We start from the raw sequence: 21567 nt of genomic DNA, 5'->3' as shown, positions 1-21567 counted from the left end.
GATCAAAACATTAACAGCACCTAAACATTCATAGGCCCTGGGGCAGAAAAAAGGCAACAGATGCTACTTTAGTTACCCCTGCTGGTAGGAAGAGAGCATTAAAAGATTCAGAGAACACTTTCCCTCCAGCACCTGGCAGCAGGGGTACTAGCCAAATCAGCAGCTAATGGTTACAAAGAAGGAGCAAATGGGAAAGGTCTAAAATGGATACCTGAAATTTTTCCTCAGTCTAAGAAAGTGGGAGCATTGATATTTCAACAAGAACCCACAAAACAAACACAACTTTCAGTTTTTAAGGAATACAGAACTCTTGGGAGCTGAAAATAAGTCTGCATAGTAACATAGTAGATGACAGCAGATAAAGACCCGAATAGTCCATCCAGTCTTCCCAACCTAATTCAATTTAAATTTTTTAAAATTTTTCTTCTTAGCTATTTCTGGGCAAGAATCCAAAGCTCTACCCGGTACTGTGCTTGGGTTCCAACTGCCAAAATCTCTGTCAAAACCTACTCCCGCCAATCTAAACCCTCCCAGCCATTGAAACCCTCTCCAGCCCATCCTCCCCCAAACGGCCATATACAGACACAGACCGTGCAAGTCTGCCCAGTATTGGCCTTAGTTCAATATTTAATATTATTTTCTGATTCTAGATCCTCTGTGTTCATCCCACGCTTCTTTGAACTCAGTCACCATTTTCCTCTCCACCACCTCTCTCGAATTTCCTAATATTACTCTTGAATCTACCACCCCTCAACCTCAAATTATGTCCTCTGGTTTTACCATTTTCCTTTCTCTGGAAAATATTTTGTTCTATGTTAATACCCTTCAAGTATTTGAACGTCTGAATCATATCTCCCCTGTCCCTCCTTTCCTCTAGGGTAGACATATTTAGGGCTTCCAGTCTCTCCTCATACGTCTTCTGGCGCAAGCTTCCTATAATTTTCGTCGCCCTCCTCTGGGCAAATTATCCAACCCTGCACCCATATATATATCAATAATTAAAAATATCTTTGTACAGGGCCATCATCCAAACCTCTTCACAGAGGTGATGTGATCAACCTAGGATCCATGGGCACTTTAAATCCACCTTAAGTATGCAGAATAGGAACTGGTAACAATTTACACACAAGCTGTACAGTTTAAAAGAACAGGAAAGTTAGAGGGCACAAAGAAGAATTACCATATGTCAAGTTGTACATTTAAGATTTGCTTGAGTATTCTGCATTGTCTTTAATATAAGAAAGGATCACACATTATCCTAAGAAGACTTACTAGTTTTTCTCGTGGGATGGCATTCTCCATATCCAATGGTGAAGTTGGCTGCAAGGGAATAACAAAAAAATTAGGCTGTATCACCATCTGCTGGACACATCTGGAAATTCTCCCATTTTGCAATTCAGAGGTACATATTACCTCAGATCTTGGACCCCATTTAGTCTGAGCATTTTGCATTACTTCAAAGCGGCTGGAAATTCTCATGGAATAAGTCTCATATTGTCACTCTGTACCAGGAGTACAGATCCTGAATGAATACAGTCCTGAGTTTTCTGCTCAGCTCAATACCTTCAACAGCATGATCCAAATACAAGACATATTTCTTATACTGCCTTCTAGATGGCAAAGACCTCATTTTTGTGTAGCCTTGCTCAGCAGCATGGAACAGAAACTGTCTTTTATTCCCCATCACCTCTATCTCATGTTCCCCTTTGTATAGGAACATAGAAAATGCAGACAGATTAAAACCACATAAGTGATCAAGTCTGCCCACCCATACTAATAATTAAGCTCTACAATTCTGTCTGTCTCTTAGAAGGGTCATGACAAGGGTGTTGGGTGCTCTAGGCAAACCTTCAACCTTATGCCCCTTCCAATCAACTTTTAGACCCCTTGCCCCCCCATCCCAAGCAATCATAATACTACCTTTTCCAGAATAGTCTGGGTAAACAGACCATTCAAAAACTACCCACTCTCCTTGATTTGACTGCAGCTGCTGTTTGGCACCCCCTAAAAGCTGATGTCCTAGGCGATTGCCTAGTACTGACTAATGGTTGGGCTGACTCTTTCTCTTAGAGATCTTCTGTGCTTATCCCATGCTTTCAGATCAGTTCATTGTTTCACCACCTCCGCTGGAAGGCCTTTCCACGCTTCCACCAACCCTTCTATTTTCACAGATTACTGTTGGATCTATCCCCTTTCACTTTCATCCTGTGTCACTTATTCTTTTCAGGATATCCACAATGAACATGCATGAGAGAGATTTGTACACCAAGAAGACAGTGCAGGCAAATTTCTCTCATGGATATTTACTGTGGATATCCTGAAAACCTGGCCTGCCAGTAGATCTCAAGGACCGGACTTGGGCAGCCCTGCACTAAAACAATCATCAGACTCAATACAGCCTGTGTTTCGGCACCTTAGAGCCTTCCTCAGGAGTCTTATAAATAAAAAATTAAAACATCTATATGAACATCAATAATTAATTGGAAAAACATAAAAAGTATTTAAAGAGCAGTACATACCATTTATGTTCTGTTTGAAGAATGTCACTCATATAATGGTACACAAAAAAAAGCCCAAACACCGCAATATCAATCCTATGATTTTCAATCAATATTATACTTAAATGCTAACTTATAAATCACATAACATTAGTTAGTATATAAATATAAATTACTAATGCAGACTCCCAAATCCTTTTAAACTACTATCTACATAATGACACAATAGTGTTTCTTTAAAAAATAAAAACATAAACATTAAAAAGTGTGCTTATCATATTCATAATACACATAACTTAAAATCTAATAAAAATATCTACCCATATGAAATTTCATGGCATTACTACTACTATTTATTATTTCTATAGTGCTGAAAGGCATACGCAGAGCGGTACATTTTAACATACAATAGACAGTCCCTGCTCAGAAGAGCTTAGATTAACCCCCTCTTTTACTAAGGCACGCTAGACTATAATGGTTCCGTTAGCATGCACTAAAACGGCTAACTTGCCTTAGTAAAAGGACCCCTAAGTTAATATGCTTAACTCATTTATATTTTTGATTTTGAAAGAGAAACTTCAGTGATAATGCTCTTTATACCCTTATTGATGAAATAATGCTCTCTAATGTACATAAAACCACTAAATCCAACATTAAAAGGCAATGTCAACTAATGTAATAAGACAGAGAGGCATTAATATAATAAAATAGAGAGAGACATACTATAAACAACAGCACTCGGTACTAAAGAGTGTCATTGGAACCAACAGACTAGCGCCCAAAACACACACAAGAGCTAGAATTCTGTACCTCCATGTGTATTTGACACCAGCTTCTAAAGCTGCTCAATATTCACTCAGCCAGTTGCTGGAACAGGCAGGATAGTTCTGATAAGAACATAAGAATTGCTGCTGCTGGGTCAGACAAGTGGTCCATCGCACCCAGCATTCCGCTCCCGCGGCAGCCCTTAGGTCAAAGACCAGTGCCCTAACTGAGTCTAGCCTTACCTGCGTACATTCTGGTTCAGCAGGAACTTGTCTAACTTTGTCTTGAATCCCTGGAGGGTGTTTTCCCCAATAACAGCCTCCGGAAAAGCGTTCCAGTTTTCTACCACTCTCTGAGTGAAGAACTTTCTTATATTCGTATGGAATCTATCCCCTTTCAACTTTAGAGAGTGCCCTCTCGTTCTCCCTACCTTGGAGAGGGTGAACAACCTGTCTTTATCTACTAAGTCTATTCCCTTCATTATCTTGAACGTTTCGATCATGTCCCCTCTTTTCAAGGGAGAAGAGGACCAGTGTTTCTAATCTCTCACTGTACGGCAACTCCTCCAGCCCCTTAACCATTTTAGTCACTCTTCTCTGGACCCTTTCAAACTGTACTAGGAAGGGGAATCCTTCCGCTTCTTTTCTGTAGCTCTGCTTTTTAAGGAATGGACACACTTCCTTTACAAGACCCCCCCTCCACCGTTTCCATCCTGCTCTTATCTTTTTTGTTTTTATAAATATTATCTTTATTGCTATACATGAGATTTACTAATCAAAATTAAACCTAGGGATAACCCTGAATCAGGGGTTGCGTTATACTGGCCACCTATTTTATAGATAACCAATCAAACCACACACTCCATAATTCCCCAGCGCCAACAAGATAGAAAAGTAAAGAAAAGACAGACACTCACCAGCCAAATAAAATAAAAGGACAGCTATACCTGTTCCTGATATGAAAGCAATAAATGGATATTAGCAGCCCTGAGAGCCGCAAGGAGGGGGAAGATTGATGGGAGGCACTGTTCCAAGTATCTCTCTCAATAGCATGCAATCCAGAGCTATACATGATGGCAAAATAATCATAAGAACCACGGCCACTATTCTGGATGAGTCATGGTTAGTGTGACCATATGGCTCCAGAAAAAAGGGGACAGACTGAGACATCCGGTTTTTACTTCCATTGAAAGCAACCAAGATGTCTCAATCTAATCTAATCTAATCTAATCCTTAGGTTTGTATACCGCATCATCTCCACGTTCGTAGAGCTCGATGCGGTTTACAGTAGGAGAAATAGGAAGGAACTACAACAGAGGGTTAGAGGTAGAAGTGTGAAGAAAATTTAGAGGACTTGGGATGCCAAGATATAAGAGTTTCCTTGATTCCTAAGTTGGAGGGAGACTTACATTTTTGGAGAAAAGCCAGGTTTTCAGATGTTTGCAGAAAACTTGGAGAGAGCTCAAGTTCCGAAGAGGGGAGGTAAGGTTGTTCCAGAGCTCAGTGATTTTGAAGTGGAGGGAGGTCCCTAGCTTTCCTGTGTGGGAAATGCCTTTTAGCGAGGGGAAGGATAGTTTTAATTTGTGGGAGGATCTGGTGGTATTAGGGTTTGAGGAATTCCAAGAAAGAGGGATAAAGGGAGGGAGGATACCATATAGGATTTTGAGAGTTAAACAGGCGCATTTATAGTGGACCCTGGTGATTATCGGAAGCCAGTGGAGCTTGGCCAGGAGTGGGGAGACATGGTCAAATTTACTTTTAGCGAAGATGAGCTTGGCTGCGGCATTCTGAATCCGTTGGAGTCTGTGGAGGTTTTTCTTAGTTAAGCTTAAGTAGATAGAGTTGCAATAGTCCAATCTGCTTTCAATGGAAGTAAAACCCGGATGTCTCAATCTGTCCCCTTTTTTCTGGAGCCATATGGTCACACTAGTCATGGTAGGAGATATTCTCTATTCTGTCGCTACTGGCCTTTCCGACAGTCATAGAATTTGAAGCACAAAACAATTAGGAAAAAACAAGCTTCCAAAAGAAACTCACAATGAAGAGAATGACGCAGGCTACCACATATCGCTGGACTCCACAGTTAAACATGGGAAAGTCACTCAATATTTGAGGATCTTCCTCACACTTCTCTAATATAGTATGGGGCTCATTTTCAAAGCAATTAGATTTGCAAAGTTCCATACATAGTAAATGACGGCAGAATGGTCCATGTAACTTTGTAAGTGCTTTGAATATATACATCTATATATATTATTATTCAACATAGAAATTGTAAAACGGAATATTGCACTGGTGCAAAAGGTTAGATATTAATGATAAGAATCAGCTCACATGGGAAAAAAAAGATCCAAAACACTAAGCAAACCAAGGTAAGATCTCCATGTGAGGATATCTTTTGGGACTAGGCCAACGAGCAGGAAGCAAAAAGAGAAATTCAGAACTCTGAAGGAATATAAGATATTTGAAGTTGGAATGGAGTGGAAGAGTGCCTAGTGGTTAGAGCAGCTGCCTCAGCACCCTGAGGTTGCGAGTTTGATTCCCAGTGCAGCTCCTTGTGACTCTGGGCAAGTCACTTAATATTTCATTGCCCCAAATACAAAATAAGTACCAGTCTAATGTAAACGGCTTTGATTTTAACCACACAGAAAAAGTGGTATATCAAGTCCCATCCCTTTACCTTTCCTTCACCAAAGACATAAAAAGGACTTAACCCTTTTGTGCCCACAATATTTTTATGTTTAAAGGGTTTCAGTTGTGGCAACAAGGCCTTGAAAGGGTTAACATCGACTTGGCCCACCCTCCCCCCTATTTAGCCTTTATTGGGGGGATCTATCATACAAAAGCCCAAGCTTTCTCTCCTACTGTCCCCCTGATTCTTCGGTCCCCACTGTACTCAATAGATCCCTTAAATGCTCTCCATTCCCCCCCTCTTCCCACCCTGAACTCCTTGTGGCATTCAAAACTCCCTTTCTTAGCAGTACCACAGGATCCTGGCATTTTGTTTGTTCAGTTTCCCTAGCTTTGGATATTTCTCGTTTGAGTAGGGGGCCTATATTTCATCGAATCTTGAAAGTTTCTCAAGACACAAACCTGTTGGCAAACCTCATTCATTCTTACCAGTCAATGTTCCATTCTAACACTGCTTCACTAGTTTCCCTTGTAACCTCTTCTACTCTGGACCCACCAGGACAAGTTGCAGTAAGGTAATGTGTCTATTTACCTTCACCTGAGTAACTTCACCTGCTGATCACCAGAATACCTGAATGACTAGGCAAGCCCATCACAGGTGAAAAAAACCCACTTGCTCACACCACCTCAAGCACTGATTGGAGAAACTAGGAAATATCTTAGTGAACTGAACTGGTGTTAAATACTAAGTATCCATTTTCCTTGACACAGATACCTCGCCTAATTTTTGGAGCACTTCTTGTCATTGTTTCTTTCTTCTTGTCATTGTTTCTCAGGTTGTTGTTTTTTCTATTCTGTCTTGAATTAGGCAGACCTTACTCTGGTTCTCCCATTAATATATATATATAACATACTAACCAGAAGTCTAATAATCCTGTCTTCCTTGATCTGATGAGATCCTCTTGCCTTCAATACGGTCATATTTGTAAATAACCATATCAATCCTTCACTCCAATATTAATGTTTTCCTCGGGTTCCCTCAGACTGACATATTTGTTCTCTTAGGCTTCTGCAGTTGGTGTCATAATTGTTGCGATTGTCTGTCTAAAACATCGGTTCACTTACTTAGCCATGACGAGACCTGGACAATCACAACTGGTATGTTGTCTGCAGGCTCCCCTGCTCCAGGCATAAAGGGGGTAATTCTCCCAGGGTGTAGGTGACAAGGTGGAGCATGAATGTCCTCATGTAATAAAGACTAGCGGAAAAGTGTTGGTGGGTGTATATAGGGGTGAAGTCTAGTCTTGGGAAGGGACAAGGAGCAAAATTCAAGTTATCTGGTAGATTACAGTCATAAACTCTTCCCCATTAGCTATTGACAGATTCTAAGGCCATACCACATCCATACAATTTACCAAACAAAATGTTTTTTTTAATGGTCCCTAGTTTCTTTGCTCCTCTCTCCACCCATGAAAAAAATCAAATTGCAATGTGACGGACTTACTCTCTATATGAGCCCATTTGTGTCTACTTGATCCCCTTCCAGTCTAGGATTGATTGAACTATGCTGACAAAAGAGAATATCAATAAACTCCCAACCCTCCAATCTTTATTTCCATATAATAGCTTTCTTGGTGGGACGGGGGAGGGGGGAGGTTCTCCCAGTTAAGTTTGAACACCTTTCTTTATATTTGTAGTTCCCCTTTCCATATTTCCACATGTGATGGGTGATTCTACAATATGATGCCTTCTATAGACAGTGTTTATGGTATTTATTCTATGCCTATTCTATAAAGAAAAAAAGTACGAATATCCACCCCTTTTACTAAGCCACAGTAGAGATTTCTACCGTGGCTCAGAGTGCTAAATGTTCTGACACTGCTCCGACAACCACACAATTCCTATGAGTGTTGGAGCAGTACGTTATGTTATATTTATTAGCATTTGTTATACCGCATCACCATATTACAGACCTCAGCGGTTTACATTCAAAATTATATTATATATAGCAGAAAAATGAATTACTAAAGATAGATGATGAAAGAAGTGGAATAGTAAAGCTATCACAAAAGTCCAAGAATGGTGAGGGAAGTTTACAATTTATAGTATTGGAGCATTTAGAACTGTGGGTCGCAGTAGAAACCTCTACCGTTGCTTAATAAAAGGGGGGAAAGTGTTTATTTTTCTTTATAAAATATTAATGCAAGTGGCTGAAAATACACTTACATGTAAGATATGAGCTCTTATACCAGCAATACAGCTGGTGCAGATGAGCTGGGACATGTATAAATTATAGCATCCTATGCCCCTCACAAACTTCACTCATGTATACACCCACCAACATTTTTCCACTAATCGGTATTACATGAGGCCATTCATGCACCTTCTTGTCAACTACAACCTGGGAGAATTACCCCCTTTATGCCTGAAGCAGGTACACCAGCTGTGGCAGTGCTACCATAAGGGGGAAGGAACTTGAAATACAGCTTTTCTGTGGTTACAATCAAAGCGGTTTACATATTCTATACAGGTATCTATTTTGTACCTGGGGTAATGAAGGGTAAATGACTTGCCCAGAATCACAAAGAGCTGAAGTGGGAATCAAACCCGTTTCTCAGGCTGCTATACTAATCATTAGGCTTCTCCTCCACTGCATGCCCTTTTCCTTTGAAACCCAGATTAGATTGAGCACCCTCTTAAAATTATAGAGGCCTGCCTCCCTTTTATCAAACCTATTCAATCTGGTTGCATCAATGTTGGCATAATTAACGCCAAACTCTCAACTAATACTAGCAAATATTTTAATATCTAGAGAGAACTCTTCCAAACTTTTTCCCTTTTACCTATTGACTTTCTCCTTAAGGCAGTAAACTTTTCTATCCTATATATAAAAATAATAATAACAAGTTTATATACCGCAGGACCGTGAAGTTCTATGTGGTTTACAATGATTAGAAAGATACTACAAATGATATACAAAACTAGGTTTTATATATAATGTATATAAAACCTAGTTTGGTCAGCCATCTATGCATAGGTGGTACTTTCACTTCCTTCCAGGCAGCTGCCAAAGTCAATTTAGCTGCAGTCAGACAATGTCTAACCAAAGTAGTGCCAGCCTGTCTCAACAGAGGGAATTTTCTAATTAGTAAAAAGATACCAGGATCTCAAGGAACCTAAAGCCTTCTAAGCAATTTAATTTCTTATTTAATTTAAAAAAAAATTATTTTCCGCCTACAAACTGGGTGGATTACAATAAAACAAACACAGAATATTCACAACAAAACAAACTGCCAATAATTGTATACTCTTCCAGTACACCTTGGTTTTTAGCCAAGTCACCAAATATATTCCAATGTGTCCTTCCCACCACACTGCCTCCAGCAGGTAGATGAGGAAGCAAGTACCACTGACTAAGCTTCTCAGGAGTCAAATACCAATGATATACAATTTTAATATTACTTTGCTGTGTGTTAGTAGTTACTGCTAATTTTGCCCAAAAATATTCCATGTCTGCCCATTCAGAAGCCTTGTAGTATAGCCCTAATTCCTGCTCCAATTTAGCCTTATGTTGTAATTCTGGAGATTTTAGTCTTGCACGTATTTATACAAAATAACAATCAAGGGCTCAGTAGAACAAAAATATTCACAAATGTCCTCTAAACAGTAGCATAGCTTTACTTGTAAGCAAATTAATAAGTTGAGTACATGCTTAGCGATGAGAGTGAGGGATCTGATATGTGTTCAAAGGAGTGTCGAAAGGTAATAGAGTAGAATCTTCAAACATCTGACCCCCCCCCCCCCCCCACTGTATCAATCCCAGCCCTCTCACTGTTTGTATATAGACAAGCCCAGATCTTACTGAAAAAGAGAATTATATCTAATTGGAGAAGGCCTAAAGAGTTGAAAATCAGGAGATAAGCTCATTGCATCTCAGATTTTTAATATATATTCTGTAATAGGGAAGCATCTTTTCCCAGAGATCAATATTTTCTAGGAAGCCACATCGAGTAACTCAAAGAAACAGGGCCTACCATATCTTATTCAACAGAGATCCAAAATTTACGGGAATGGTTTTGAAACCATTTTGTAGCTGTCCATATTTCAGCAGCCTTGTAGTAAAATCTCATACTGGGACCTCCAAAACATCCCTTTTCCCAGTCTCAAAAAAACTATTTTACCTGGGAGAACTCAAGTGATTTCAAAAACAGGCAAAGCTTCTTATACTAAGCTTCAATTTTTTTAGCCTATTCTTTCTACCCACATTCCCCTGAATTCTATATATGATGCCCAAATTTGGGCATATTGTCAAGATGTACGTGCAAATTAATTGGTTGAGTCTTAAAACATCAACAACTGGATGCCAATGGCCAGTTATTGCTGTTAATTGGCATGCATTAAAATTTGTGGGAACATCTGGCAGTGCATAAGGCAAGGCGCCAAACTCCCATAGAGTATATCCCCAAAGGGGGTGTGGTCATGGGAGGGGCATGGGCGTTCCATAAAGTTGCACGTGTAGTTATAGAATACCGACACCAAGGAGAACAGGATGGGAGACTACATCTGGGGGTTGATTCGTGAAAGTGACTTAAAATATAATTGCAAATCTCAAAAAACTATTCACATCTAAATCTTCTGTGGTCATCTTTTTATAACTTCAATATAAATACATGTTAATTGTAATCCATATGTTGCTTTTTATGACTTTATAAGAATGAAAAGATGAAAATTCAGCATCTTCATGTTTTAAATATGTAAATTGCAAAATTTAACTACTTTGGTCACAAAAGCAAAGTTTTATGAAAACAGACATTTTCTATACTTTTTAGGCATGAGCCTTACACTTACTGTCCAGGAAAAAAAATCGTGTTACATAATGTAATTAACCTCTGCTTGCTTTCTTCCCCTTTGAACCTAAAGCCGCCTTGCTCCTTTTTGTGTTAAGTCATTCCACTCCCCAACCTTTGTTCGATAAGTTTATTACTTAGTGAGTTTTACTATTGAAATTCTATTTTACAAATATTTGTATTTTTTACTGTATTATTGTATTTTGCCATTGTCCAGTAGAGTGGTGGTCATTGGGGATTCGCTGCTGAGGGGCACCGAGGGACCAATTTGCAGATCAGACTACAATCAAGAGAGGTCTGCTGTTTGCCAGGGGCCAGGATCCTTGATCACTTCCCCATGATTCTAATCCACGTCGGAACTAACGACACCGCCAAGAGCACCACGAACAGCATACCTGAGGACTTCAGAGCCCTGGGGGAGAAGCTAAGGAGGATGAATGCACAGGTGGTCTTCTCCTTGATTCTCCCTGTGAGGGGCAAGGGCAGAGCCAGAGATGATCGAATACAGAGGGCAAACGACTGGCTGCGAGGATGGTGCAAGGAGATGAACTTCGGATTCCTGCACCATGGAGAAGCTATGCACGGACTACATGGACACGACGGCCTACACCTGACCAGAAGAGGGAAGAATGTCCTTGGACACCGTCTAGCCCGCCTACTTCACAGGGCTTTAAACTAGGTAAGTCGGGGGAGGGTACAGACACAAACAACATACCTGGCGAACTAAACTGCAAATACTGTTTTGAGGATGTGGTAAGTAGTCACCGAAAGTCTGGGTCAGGGGCGAGTACACACACCTTCGAGTCGTGGGTAGGTTCACATCATAAGTATGGGCCACATTGTAATTCCAGGTCTAGGGGGAGTACACATTGTAATTCTGAGTCTTTGGGGAATACACATTGTAGTTCTGGGTCTGTGGGGAATACACATTGTAGTTCTGGGTCCAGGGGGAACATATACAATGCAAATATTGCTGGGTCTGGGGGGAACATATATAACACAAATTATGCTGTAGGTGTTCAAGTAGCTCAAGCAGGTATATCCCCACTGATACGTAACAAAAATACAACATGGAGGGCTATGTACGTCAACGCACACAGTTTGGGAAACAAGATCCTGGAGTTGGAAACAGAAATAAGGAATGCCGACCTGGATGTGGTGGCGATATCTGAGACCTGGCTCACAGACTCCCACGTGTGGGACATGGTCATACCGGGTTACAACTTGCTTCGCCGGGACAGAGAAGGCAGATTGGGAGGAGGTGTAGCATTATATACTAAAGATGACATTAAGGTCACAAGAAACTCAGATGTCCAATACACTGGAGAATCCCTTTGGGTTAATTTGGCCAGAGGGAAGGACAAATGCTTGTATCTTGGCGTAATTTACAGACCCCCAAGACAACAGGTGGACCTGGATATGGAAATAATCGGGGATATAGAAAATATCACCTTGCGTGGGGACACAGTATTGTTAGGTGACTTCAACATGCCTGATGTGGATTGGGATACACTAACCTCCGATTCTGGCAGCAACAGGAGACTATTAAACTCTATGAAGGGAGCTGGTCTGAAGCAACTGGTGTTGGACCCAACAAGGGAACAGGCAATACTGGACCTATTACTTACCAACGGAGAAAGTGTCACAGAGGTCTCGGTGGGCGACACATTGGCCTCCAGTGACCACAACATGGTATGGTTCAATCTTAGGAAAGATTTCACTAAATCTAACACGCTGACCAAGGTCCTCAAATTCAAGGACACAAACTTCCAAGACATGGGTTCCTTTGTTCACCAGGCGCTACAAAGCCATGCAAAAACCGATAGCATGGAAGAAATGTGGTCGACTTTGAAAGCCACCATACAAGAAGTGACAAACCGCTATGTTAAATTAGTAAGTAAGCGGCGAAGAAACAACAAGCCGCAATGGTTCACTGCGGAGATCTCAGACCTCATCAAGGAGAAGAAAAAAGCATTCATCTCTTACAAACAATCGGGGAAACAGGACTCTAGAGCAGACTACCTGACCAAGTCAAAAGCAGTCAAAACAGCAGTCAGGGAGGCTTAATTTCACATGGAGGAGTCTCTGGCAAAGAACATCCAGAAGAGAGATAAATCCTTCTTCAGGTATATCAGTGATAGAAGTAAAAACTCTGGCGGGATTGTACATCTTAGGAAACCAAACGGAGAAGGAAAAGGATTCCGAAAAAGGATTCCGAAAAAGCCCAACTATTAAATGAATACTTCAGCTCAGTCTTCACCCGTGACTACAGACAAGGGCTGACTCAGTTGACCCGTTTAGTAACTTCGAATTTACGCCCAGCAGTGTCTACGATGAGCTGTCAAAACTCAAGATTAACAAGGCAATGGGGCCTGACAACCTACACCCCAGGGTGCTTAGAGAGTTGAGTGATGTCTTGGCAGAGCCACTGTCGGCGCTCTTCAATCTCTCCCTTAGTACAGGAAGCGTCCCGTTGGACTGGAGGACGGCTAATGTCATTCCACTCCACAAGAAAGGCTCAAAGATGGAGACAGCAAACTACAGACCAGTGAGTCTAACATCAATAGTGAGCAAACTAATGGAAACTCTGATCAAACGCCAATTGGATAAGATCCTGGATTAGGAAAATCTACGGGACCCCCGTCAACATGGATTTACTAAGGGGAGATCATGCCAATCCAACCTGATCAGCTTCTTTGACTGGGTGACGGGGAAGCTGTATGTTGAGGAGTCCCTGGACATCGTGTACCTGGACTTTAGCAAAGCATTCGATAGCGTACCACACCGCAGGTTGCTGAGCAAGATGAGTTCTATAGGATTAGGTGACACATTGACGAAATGGGTTAGGAACTGGCTTGGTGGTAGGCTTCAAAGGGTAGTGGTGAACGGCACCCCCTCAGAAATGACGGAGGTGATCAGTGGAGTGCCACAGGGCTCGGTCTTGGGACCGACCCTATTCAACATCTTTATAAGAGACTTGGCAGAAGGGCTTTGAGGTAAAATAGCATTATTCGTCGATGACGCCAAACTAAGTAATGTAGTGGGCAAATGCACAACGGATGAAGATTCAATGCCCGACAACATGATGCATGACCTACTCCTACTGGAGCGCTGGTTTAGGACCTGGCAACTTAGCTTCAATGCCAAAAAATGCAAAGTCATGCACCTAGGCAACCATAATCCATACAAGACTTATACCCTTAATGGTGAGATTCTAACAAGAACGGTAGCAGAACGGGACTTGGGGGTGATCGTCAGTGAGGACATGAAGGCTGCCAGTCAGGTAGAGCAGGCCTCATCCAAGGCAAGACAGATCCTAGGTTGCATACGCAGGGGTTTCGTCAGCCGTAAGCCGGAAGTCATTATGCCATTGTATAGATCCATGGTGAGGCCCCACCTGGAATACTGTGTGCAATTCTGGAGGCCACATTATCGCAAAGATGTGCTGAGATTGGAATCGGTTCAGAGAATGGCCACCCGGATGGTCTCGGGACTCAAAGATCTCCCGTACGAAGAACGGTTAGACAAACTGCAGCTATACTCGCTCGAGGAGCGCAGAGAGAGGGGGGACATGATCGAGACGTTCAAGTATCTCACTGGCCGCATTCAAAGCGGAAGAAGATATCTTCTTTTTCAAGGGACCCACAGCAACAAGAGGGCATCCGTGGAAAATCAGAGGCGGGAAACTACGAGGTGACACCAGGAAATTCTTTTTCACTGAAAGGGTGGTTGATCGTTGGAATAGTCTTCCACTGCAGGTGATTGAGGCCAGCAGCGTGCCTGATTTTAAGGCCAAATGGAATCGACACGTGGGCTCTATTCACTAGCCAAAGGTAGGGGAGGGTCATTAGGGTGGGCAGACTAGATGGGCCTTGGCCCTTATCTGCCGTCTATTTCTATGTTTCTATGTTTCTAGTGTAAATTGCCTAGAACTTTTGGTTATGGTGGTATAAAATAATAAAGTTATTATTATTATTTTAGCCCAATACACCTATTGCCAGAAACAACTCTTATAAGAACTTAAGAATAGTCTCACTGGGTCAGACCAATGGTCCATCAAGCCCAGTAGCCCGTTCTCATGATGGCCAATCCAGGTCACTAGTACCTGGCCAAAACCCAGGAGTAGCAATATTCCATACTACCAATCCAGGGCAAGCAGTGGCTTCCCCTCTGTCTTTGTCAATAACAGATTATGGACTTTTCCTCCAGGAACTTGTCCAGACCTTTCTTAAAACCAGCTACCCTATCCGCTTTTACCACCAGGCCAATCGGGTTTTCAGGCTAACCCTAATGAATATGCATGAGAGAGATTTGCATATAATGGAAGTGACAGGCTTGCAAATCTGCTCCATGCATATTCATTAGGGCTAGCCTGAAAACCCGATTGGCCTGGTGGTCCTCCAGGACAGGGTTGGGAACCACTGATCTACACCACTGCCTCTTTAATCTTTGTCTTAACTGAAGAAAATTCACACTTCAATTCTGAGATCCAGTTTTCCATAATCAGCCCTTGTGATCATGACTACCGCCACCTTTATTATGTGCCACTCACTGCTCTCCATTTTGCACCCAAGTCTGCTGCCATCTCTGCCACAACATGTGCTACACTGCCATCCTCCTTCTCTGCAGGTCATAAGGTATGCTTCAGATCCTTGCTTTTCCTCTAGACCTTTCTTTCCCTCTGTGACCTATGCACTGCTTTTCACCATTTTTTTGCTACTTCAGCTTGTCTGCGGTGTTCTTTGCTCACATGTTTAAAGATAATAGACTGTTTTCAGTCCAATTCTCTATATGTGAGGTTGCAAACCATTGGACCCCTGAGGAAGGCGTGTTCGCCGAAACACGGACCGTGTAGGGTTCGGTTGGATTTTTATCACAGTATTTTTTTAATTGAATTTTCATGGTTTTATATGTCAGTGTTTAATAAATTATCTCCAGAACATCTGTATCCACAGTTTTTGTTTTCACCATCAACTACCAGATGTATAAGCTTTAATGTGGATGGGTTTGCTAGCTCCCCACAAAGCATACCTTTTAAGCATTCATTCATGCTCCAGGATGATGTCACTTTTTTAAGATCACTACCAGAAATAATTCTGCTGCTTTTTATCACTCTAATGCTTAACTTTTTACCCCTTCCTACTGCTATTGTAATGTATATTTTATGATTCCTTTGTATTTTCTGGCAAATGTGCCATCTTTTATTCAGACTGTTTAGGCTTGAGAAAGGAAGCATAAACTCCCATCAACTTACATTTCTTGTTTATTGATCATTATTTCCATTAGTACTTAAACTAAGTTATTTTCCACTGGAGTATGTGAGACTATTCAGCTGGTAAAGCAGACCTGCCCAGTCTCCAGCACCAAGAGTCTCCTGCTTCAAGACTTCATCTCCTGCTCTCCTGTCTAATATAGGAAGCTTGAAAGGAAGAGTAGAAAGGCGCTGTGAACCTGATACACAGCAGTGTATGCTACATTTCTCCTCTGCCAGTACCACAAGAAAATTTTATATCCTGCAATAAATTTCCTGTTGAGGATCTCATGAAATCAGCAGCAGGAAATGTCAGCCTGCAAGATCAGAAGTTGTTTGATATCTTCATAGAAGGCCTGTGAATGGATGAGGGATGAGTTGTTCTGTGCAGGGGGAAGGAAGTGAGGAAAGCAGAGGAGTGGGGACAGGATAGAATGCTGGGGAGGGGGAGAATAGTGCTGAAAATTGCCTGCTATAACAGTTCTCAATGTAGAAATATTTTGAAGGCTAAAATCATTGCTAATAATTCATTTCCAAGATAATTAGTATGATATTTAGAAAGTGCAGTTTGCCTTTTATCAAGCAGAGTCTGACTGCACTAAAGAATGAGAAATAAGGTTTCTAATGGGTTGACAGATTGAAAATATCCAAAAGTCCACCTCCAAAAATCATTGTCTCTCCGAGATCCACCCTTCTTTAACCTTCTCCTCAACATCACATCCTCCACCAATGTCTCCTTTGTCATACAACTCAAGACCTGCTCTATTTTTCACATGACATGCTCCACTTGAGGCTTCCTCTACCCCACACGGCAAATTCTGCTGAGGACTGACTACACTTCCTATATATTAATATCTGATGTGGAATGGATGCTGAGTGTCCAAAGCATTTACATGAGTTGATGGAAGGACTACTTTCCTGATATCATACCTAATTAAAATCTGGATGCAGCTATCTACAGATATACAAACGATAATCTCCTAGTCCTACAAAATCTGGAATGATCTCACTGAGACTATAAGAATGGAAACCAACCATACCCTATTCCGAAAGAAACTGAAAACCTCACTCTTTGACAATTAACTCTTCTAAGATCTTCATAAGCACCTGACCTTTACTTAATTCGCTTAAGTTTTGTTTCCTGTCCCCCTTCTGCTCCTTCCTCCCACCCTAACCCATTTCCCTCAAGTCACCTAGTGCACAACACAAATATTAGATTAGAGGTAATAGTGGAACTATCTCATTCCATGCTGTGCCGTAATTCAGACTAGAAACTAATTTGAAAAAAAGCTGAATTTATTTATCTTCAAAGAAGGTCATTCCAAGAGAGAGTGAAGGCTTTTGGCTGTGCATTTTGGGTCTCAGGAAGTGAGGGGGAAGTTGGACTAACTGAATAGAGGGCACAAGACCCAGAACAAAATGACCACAAGGGGGAGAAAACTACTTGAATCTTATTGAAATACTGTAGCTAGAGATGTACATACTAATGTCATTAGGATGTTTACCATCCCTAACCTGGTAAGTTCCTAAACTGACCATCCACTTTTCCTCCCGTAAGACAACCAGCAGTGTTTAACTCCCTCGATCTCTTTTCTCAAGTTCGCCATTTTATTTCAACAGCTGTTATTCATTTGCACACTGCCGCTCAAGCTTCAACCTGCTTAACCAGCTCCTAAGGTGGTCAGTTATTCAGGCTTCTAAAGTGACTAACTGGGTTAGGAATTGCTTGAATTGGAGGCAACAAAGGGTAGTGGTAAATGTCCAGTTTTTTAAAACATTTCTATGGACTACTGGGTAAAGTTTGCCTTTTTATGGATGATAACTGAAATCTGCAACAGGATAGAAACCCTGGTAAGTGAGGAAAACAGGAAGAGGAATCTAGTTAACCTTAAGGATTGACCTAGAGAAGTGGTCTCCAAAACAGTTGGCTGAAATGTTCTTCAGATCCTGTAAATGCATTAATTTCAATCTTGCCCACTTGATATAATAATTGCAAATAATCTCTCAAGTGTCTTACTCAGGTATCTCATTTATAGAAATTTACTACTGTTGCCAATCCAAAATAGAGTTTTAAAGATATATCTTTGAAGAGTTGTAGAATCAATTTTAGTATTACTGTTCAATACCCAGTTTGAACAAACAAGTCAAGGTGGTTTCCAAAATTAGTAGTATATGTAAGCTTGAAGTCTTTTGATGGCCCCTCAGAACTTTCCTGTATTCATACTGCAGCCCTTTAAATGAAAACGTTTGGAGACCACTAGTCTGGAGTACGGCAGCTAAAGTGTAATGTTAAAAAATGCAGGCACAAAAGAAGTGCAGAATCTGGGGGTGATCATATCTAATGGTCTTAAGGTGGCCAAATAGGTAGAGAAACTAGAAAGATGCTTGGACACCTAGAAAGTCGAATGGCCAGTAGAAAAAAGGGAATGATAAGGTTTTTGTATAAGTCTCTGGTGAGACCTCATTTAGAATACGATGTGAAATTCTGGATACAAGTAGGATAAAGTCAGTCTAGAGGGCAGCTACTAAAATGGTCTATGGTCTTTGTCATAAAGTCACTTAAAGATCTGATTATGTATACGTTAGAAAAGAGGCAAGAGAGGGGAGATATGATAAAAGACATTTAAATACCTCCATGGTGTAAAAAAAACCCACATAAGGTGGGTCTCTTACAATGAAAAGGAAGTTTGGGACAAGAGCATAGGATGAGCACAAAAGGGGGTAGGCTCAGGAGTAATCTAAGAAAATTTTTCTTTACAGAAAGAGTGTTGGATGCATGGAACAGCCTCCCAGTGGAGGGAGAGATACTACCTGGGGTGGGTATCAATGTGAACTCCACTAATATGGAACAGGAGGATGTTACTGGTCAGACTTTATGGTAGATGTCCTGAAAACAATGGGATGGTTGGATAGGCTGAAGTGAGCTTGGATGGCAACTTCAGCACTTGGAACCTAGGACAATACTAGACTTTACAGTCTACGGCCCAGAAATATCAAAGAAGAGATATTAATCTAATCATGTATTTTTTTAATGAGTATAACTTATGGGCAGATTGGATGGACTATTCAGGTCTTTATCTGCCATCATTTACTATGTTACTATGTTACAAAGAAGGTACAGAACAAATACAGAGTATCTCTGAGAAACATGGAGATCACTAGTTAGTATGGGTTGGCAGAATGGATAGGCAGTATGATGTTTAGCTGCCATGTTTCTGTGTTTCAGAGTGTACACACTAAGCTTGCTTATGGGCATGCTATTTATACCAGGGCTAGGCACAGAAAATAATATTTACATTAGAGCTGGGTGATTAATTTAGGGCCCCTTCTATCAAACTGCGCTAGCAGTTTTTAGTGCAGAGAGCCGCGCTGAATGGCGTCGGGAGCAGCGCGGACCATTCAGCAAGGCTCACTGTGCTACAAACTGCTAGCACAGTTTGAGAGAAGAGGCCCTTAGTCTTTTCACTAGGATCGAATACAAGAGTACATTACTTTAAGATTTGGGAATAGGAGAATTGACATGTGTCAGATCTGCTGAAGTATTACTCTGGGAGATAGAGGGGGAAGAGGAGATTTCCGGTTATTAATCCAAGTCAAGTGAATTAGCACAAACACCCTGCAGGTAGCATTATCTAAGTGAGACTGGCATTACTGTTCAGGCATGTTATCAAAGAGGGCGTAGAGATGATGTTATAGGAATGAGAGAATACAGGAGGTTAGAAACATTATCTAGAGGGCACGGGGAGGACAGACAGATATTAGACAATTAAGCATGATACATCAAAGATGTTAAGAATGCACAAAAATACATGGATTGGCAGGGAACAGCTAAGAATGAAGGTCCTGCTTTAATCCCAGCAGTTTTCTACGTTTATAGCTTCTCTAGTTCCACCCTAGGTCTTGTTCTTTTTTCATGAGCACTATTCAGCCAACACTGTCCGATCGCCTTTGCTACACCACTATAGTTAAGAAATCTCCCAGCAATCAGTAATATAAGCTTTAACTTCCTATAATTCTCTGAAACCATAATCATTCTTTGTTATTAATTCCACTCACTAGGCCCCCAACCTCCTCGTCTTCCTTTTTGCCCTTAACTAGGAAGCATAGTCAGTTAAAGTAAACTAAAAACTTCTCTACTATTTACCAAAAAGTTCAATGTGGATCACAAAATGTAACATTACACGTTTCCAGGATTTAATAATGTCAACAGCCCATAACTCACTCAATCTGCAAAACTCTGTTGCTCCCCATCTTTCTTATCACTGCCCTTCTGTACTTGTCTCAAGCATATTTGAATTCTGTGACAATTTGATTTGATATTTACATAGCACAGGTCAAGACAGTTTACACTTAATACATGCATACTTAAAATCCACAATGAACATTAACATTATAAAACAAAATACCAGACCACAATTAAAATTGAGCTCCTCAAACCTTTGATTCTAAGCATGTACCACACACTCGGTATTTTTTTTTTTCTCCAGTTCATTCTCTGTCCAACTCTATATCACAATACCCTTGCATTTGAATTTCTTTTTACGGAAAAGCCACCTTACTTGTACTTTACAGCCTCTTTGCCTTCTATGAATACATTTTGAATGTCATAAGTCTCTCCTTGTACAGCTTATACTGTCCCCATATTATTTTGGTGGCCCTTCTCTGAACTGTTTCCATCCTATCGATGGGCTCTCACTGATGACTTTTGTATACAGGACATCTGACAATGAAGTAGCACAGGAAAGTACAGCTCATCCACAGGAAACGCTGTAACATTGTTCTGCCAAAAATATATCCCACAAGAATCACAACCAAGACAGAACTGTGAAAAACAAGGACTACGACATCCTCAGTCCTACCAATAATTTAAAAAAAAAAACAACTAACTTTATGCAAAAAAAGAAGGCATTGTGGTAAAGCAGAAAAGCATGAGACCAGCATCAGAATCAGTACATTGACAAGTGATACATTCTAGATACATTTCTAGAGTGCTATTGATGTTAGAGCCGATGCTGAGGACCTCTTGCACCGTTTTGTTAAAGGGAGGGGGGTTTAATGCAGCAAAAAAATGGAGTACTGTGGGATGGAAATCCTCTCGTATGAGAAAAGACTAAAACGTTTAGGGCTCTTCAGCTTGGAAAAGAGACAGCTGAGGGGAGATATGGTTGAAGTCTACAAAATCCTGAGTGGAGTAGAACAGTTACAAGTGGGTCGATTTTTCATTCCGTCAAAAATTACAAAGATTAGGGGACACTCAATGAAGTTACAGGGAAATACTTTTAAAGTTCATCTTAACACTTGTACAGTACCAAAGAAAACCTCCCTCTGGGGCTCATAAGATTTATGAGCAACATAATCACGATTTACTTAGGAATTTATCTTTATCAGGCTGGTGGTGCCCTATACAACTGTGACAATTTGTTTAATTGTCTATCACATTTTCTTAGACTCTGATTGCATCTGTTGCTATTTGAGGTTATGCACCCAAATTTTTTCACGCTTTCCCTACCATTTTATTTCACACAGGCACCTCATATCTCCTTCCACTGGTAATTTCTAATTCTTGCCCAAAAGCA

At 40.9% G+C, this 21567-nt stretch overlaps 1 protein-coding gene across 6 annotated transcripts in view; it reads right to left on the bottom strand.

Moving 5' to 3' along the window:
• PEX14 (peroxisomal biogenesis factor 14) overlaps window positions 1–21567 on the bottom strand; it is a 112902-nt gene that overhangs the window by 87629 nt on the left and 3706 nt on the right. For 5 of the 6 annotated variants that reach the window (XM_033922066.1, XM_033922063.1, XM_033922062.1 and 2 more), the window contains exon 2: window positions 1273–1320. In XM_033922066.1, coding sequence (XP_033777957.1) covers window positions 1273–1302 — 30 coding nt within the window. In that variant the 5' untranslated portion in view covers window positions 1303–1320. Of the gene's footprint in view, window positions 1–1272; window positions 1321–20550; window positions 20572–21567 lie in introns of those variants that run through there. The other variant, XM_033922068.1, reaches the window with a different exon arrangement.

Source organism: Geotrypetes seraphini, chromosome 15 (assembly GCF_902459505.1).
Source record: "Geotrypetes seraphini chromosome 15, aGeoSer1.1, whole genome shotgun sequence".
NCBI classification, from domain to species: domain Eukaryota; kingdom Metazoa; phylum Chordata; class Amphibia; order Gymnophiona; family Dermophiidae; genus Geotrypetes; species Geotrypetes seraphini.
The sequence above is the reverse complement of the archived record's forward strand: the minus strand, read 5'-3'. Positions and strand labels throughout refer to the sequence as shown.